This window comes from Mastomys coucha, unplaced genomic scaffold, assembly GCF_008632895.1.
Source record: "Mastomys coucha isolate ucsf_1 unplaced genomic scaffold, UCSF_Mcou_1 pScaffold6, whole genome shotgun sequence".
Classification (NCBI taxonomy): Eukaryota; Metazoa; Chordata; class Mammalia; order Rodentia; family Muridae; genus Mastomys; species Mastomys coucha.
The window spans coordinates 112,218,540-112,222,520 of record NW_022196912.1 but is presented as its reverse complement, the minus strand read 5'-3'; the positions used below and the strand labels follow the sequence as shown (position 1 = coordinate 112,222,520).

The 3,981-nt window shown below is 44.5% G+C and overlaps 1 protein-coding gene across 6 annotated transcripts in view; it reads left to right on the top strand.

The window, feature by feature from the left end:
- Positions 1-3,981, top strand: part of Galc (galactosylceramidase) — a 68,288-nt gene that overhangs the window by 53,934 nt on the left and 10,373 nt on the right. For all 6 annotated transcript variants that reach the window (XR_004114066.1, XM_031355317.1, XM_031355316.1 and 3 more), the window contains exons 12-13: positions 330-416; positions 2,735-2,885. Coding sequence is in view for 5 of the 6 variants with exons in the window: in XM_031355317.1 (XP_031211177.1) it covers positions 330-416; positions 2,735-2,885 (238 nt within the window). In the remaining variant the exon portion in view is untranslated. The remainder of the gene's footprint in view (positions 1-329; positions 417-2,734; positions 2,886-3,981) is intronic.

The window sequence follows — 3,981 nt, the reverse complement described above, 5'->3', positions numbered from 1 at the left end:
GAGGCAAAGGCGAGGGGGATGGGGTGGACAGTTTGAGGAGGGGAGACTGGGAAGGAGGACAGCATTTGGCATGTAAGCAAATAAAATAATCAATAAAAAAAAGCAGATAACAAGGGCTAACAAAAAGACTCTGGGGGTGCATTAGTGCAGGTGGGTGCTGCTGGTGTTCACTGGGGTGAAAGGCTTGCCTAGCCAGTGTCTCCCCGTTTCACAAGTGTTATTGTTTAGACCGAGGTGGTCCTTTCAGCAACTGGGCCTTGCTTTCTCGAGGTGTTAATATCAGGAATTGATGAATCTCTCAAGTATGTTTTCTTATGTTTTCTCCACAGAGAGAAATACAAGAGCTACAGGTGTGGTATACGAAGCTTGGAACAGCACCACAGAGACTTCATTTTAAACAACTGGATACTCTATGGGTAGTCTTAAAATTTATTTCTATGTTTGGGACATTACAATGGTAAAAAGGGACAAATTTGATTAATGAATTAAAATGAAGTTGATTTTATGGCTTCAGAACAGTAGAGATAAACATGTATTCATATTTTCCTTAAGTAGAAATTGTGATTAAGGTGTGGGAAGGTTTTGTGTTCATAGCTGTGCTGTGTCCTTAAACGTGGATGTACCCCCCATCGCCTGGCTGTGTCCTTTGAGACTGTCCTTCTTTGCTCTGTCTGTGTCCCATAGCTGCTGACTGTAGGCAGTCCTTCCCTCTGCGGCTCTCTCTTAGGCTTTATTGGTCCTTCTTCTCTCTGCTTCTTGTTTCTATTTGGTCTCCATTATGCTCCTTATTCAGAAAGTGCCTCAGGTCTCAGCAGACTCAGTCTGAATCTCAGGGCCAGCTGTCATAATGCTAGAGAGTGGTGTGCCTAAAATATGTTAGGAATGTATTAGCAGCTTTCCCCATAGATACACATTCCCCAACTGAACCCCACTGACCTGTCACATGACCATCACTGGCCTGTCACATGACCCTCACTGACCTATCACATGATCCCCACTGACTAGACACTTGACCCTCACTGACCTGTCACTTGATCCCCACTGGCCTGACACTTGACCCTCACTGAGCTGTCACATGACCTTCACTGACCTATCACATGATCCCCACTGCCCAGACACTTGACCCTCACTGAGCTGTCACATGACCCTCACTGCCCTGTCACATGACCCTCACTGTCCTGCCACATGACCCTCACTGACCTGTCACATGACCCTCACTGACCTGTTACTTGATCCCCACTAGCCTGACACTTGACCCTCACTGACCTGCCGTATGTCCCTTACTTACCTACCATGTGACCCTCACTGACCTGTCTCATGACCCTCACTGACCTATTATATGACCCTCACTGATCTGTCACATGACCTTCACTGACCTGTCACATGATCCCCACTGACCTGACACTTGACCCTCACTGACCTGACACTTGACCCTCACTGACCTATCACATGGCCTTCACTGTCCTCTCATGAAGTAGAAAACAGATTTCCTTTCCAGATGCTTATCTCAGCAGCTGGTGTTTCCTCACAGAGTAAACTTCTCAGTTTCTTTCATATCTCTGAAGATATGTCGCCTCCAGTGTCGGTTTCCAGTGGGCCCAGTGTGGGACTCTGTGTGGGTCTCATTAAAGACTCCGTCACCACTTTGGTGACCTTGAGATTGGGGATCTGCTTCATTTTGCTTTTAGTCCAGAGGCATATAGTGCTTGGTACTTAGTGATTTCTCAGGAAAGATTTCAAAGAATAAAGTGGCCCCAGCAAATATATTACAGCATCTACTTGACATAATCTGATGGATTTTTAATAATGATTAATGTTATAGTTAGTCAATATCAATGGTTAAATACCCATTAGACTACTCTCTACCTGTATAATAATTTGCTAGAAATAACATAATCAAATTGATCTCCCGCATAGGAATATTGTTTAGAGTTAATCCTGAGCCAGAATGTGGCACCAGGTATTAATGGTTCTGCATCTATTTACCCTTAAAGCAGTGATACGATGCTAAATCCTTTAATTCAGTGTAGGTAAAACTTATTAAAATTTCAGAGGCGGTTCGAGCTCAGTGCCCACATAGTTATGTAGGCTGCAAATGTCTCCAGAGCGGCAGCAATGCTTGTTATAGGAACTGTGCTCTAGGGAGTATTTCCCCTGGCTACATGTTGAGGTGAACTAAGCAAGACCTTTCTGGATGTCTGGTCTAAGCCTCAGGAGAGTCCTCTGATGTATGTATTGTTAGCCTCAAGGATGGAAAACTTAAAAAGGCCGACTCACTAGGATCAAAACGGTGACACAAAGCTAGGCTACTCGCTGACATTTAAACTGACTGTATAATGAACAGATTTTAATTTTTTTTCTTAATTGTAAGATGTTGCTTGTGCCTAACAGCTGCGTTGTGTGTGTGGGATTTGTGAGCTCTTTAGTAAGACTCTGAAAGAAGCAAGCAGGCTGCTGAGTTAACATTAAGTGAATGTACTGAGCTTTAGGGAGCTTACAGTGTAGTGGAAGAGTAGAGTGACAGACAGACCTTCAGGCATCTTGCCATTGCCCCCCCCCCCCAATCTGGTGAAATTCTTCCTATAAAGTAATATTTATACTTGCTTCTAAAATACCCTTAAAGTTGTCAAGGGTATTTATTTCTGGTCTTCCTCGTGTGCTTCGGCTGTTTATGCTTATTTCTTTCGCCACCCCCAGCACGTGGCCTTGAACATGGAGCTGTCTTCTCTTTCAGCTCCTTGACAGCAGCGGCAGGTTTACACTGGAACTGGAGGAGGATGAGATATTTACACTCACCACCCTGACCACAGGTCACAAAGGCAGCTACCCGCCCTCTCCCAAGTCGAAGCCCTTCCCAACCAATTATAAGGATGATTTCAATGTTGGTAAGCAGTTTTAACCAGGTGTGTGACCTGTCATCCACCTTCTGTAGAGCAGGGCAGAGTTTCTTCTTGTCAGTCTGGATGAACAGTAGCCCTTAGAGCAGTGGCTTTCAACCTTCCCAATGCTGCGACCCTTTAATATAGTTCCTCACGCCGTGGTGACCCCCAACCATAAAATTATTTTCATTGCTACTTCATAACTGTAATTTTGCTACTGCTATGAATTATAATATAAATATATGATATGCAGGATGTCCAGTGTGTGATCCCTGCCTGTGAAAGGTTTGTTTGAAACCCTAAAGGGGTTGCAATCCACAGGTTAAGAGACATTGCTTCATATTTTATTTGGTTAAAAGGTAGTTAGTGTTTCTAGCTTCTTGATGGGGATTTTTGTTTTTCAGTTCCAGAAGAAATGCAGAAGTCATTGGGAGAATGAAAGTTATAATTCTAAGTTGTTCTGGATGAAGCTTATGGTGTATAGCTAGGTACTACCGTCCTGGCTGCTGCTAGTATCTTTTTTTCGTGTAGAGGTTAAACCTCTATCTCAGTATGAGGGACTTGAGTGTCTAGCACAGTCATGCTATAGCGAGGGACTCCAGCTCACTGTTTACTGGGCGTTATAGTCTAGCCCTCAGGTCTTTAGGGGGATCTGCTGTAAAGTGATTAGAAACGCCATGGTGGGTGGTGGGTGGGTAACCGGGGAAACCATATGAAAACAGAAGGAAGGCATGCACATTGTGCTTGTATCTCAGAGAACACAGCAGGAACAGCATTCGGTGGGGATTGAAGGTTTCAGAGATGAGTCAGGTAGCTCTGTAATGTGCTCCCATATTTGACAACTGTAGAAAAGCAACAGGGAGAAGGTTAGCATTTGCCAGCGTGATGTGCTTGTGTCCTCCTGCAGGGGTCAGCACCTCATGTTCCATCCAACATGGGACTCTGCCACTCACTGATGGGTCTCACATTCCATGGCAGGACGTGACCTTTCAGCTGATTGGCATAGATAGGCCTTTGGCTCTGGTACAAGCATCTAGTCTGGTCAGTTATTTGGATATATTTCCAAATACATCTCTCTCTCTCTCTCTCTCTCTCTCTCTCT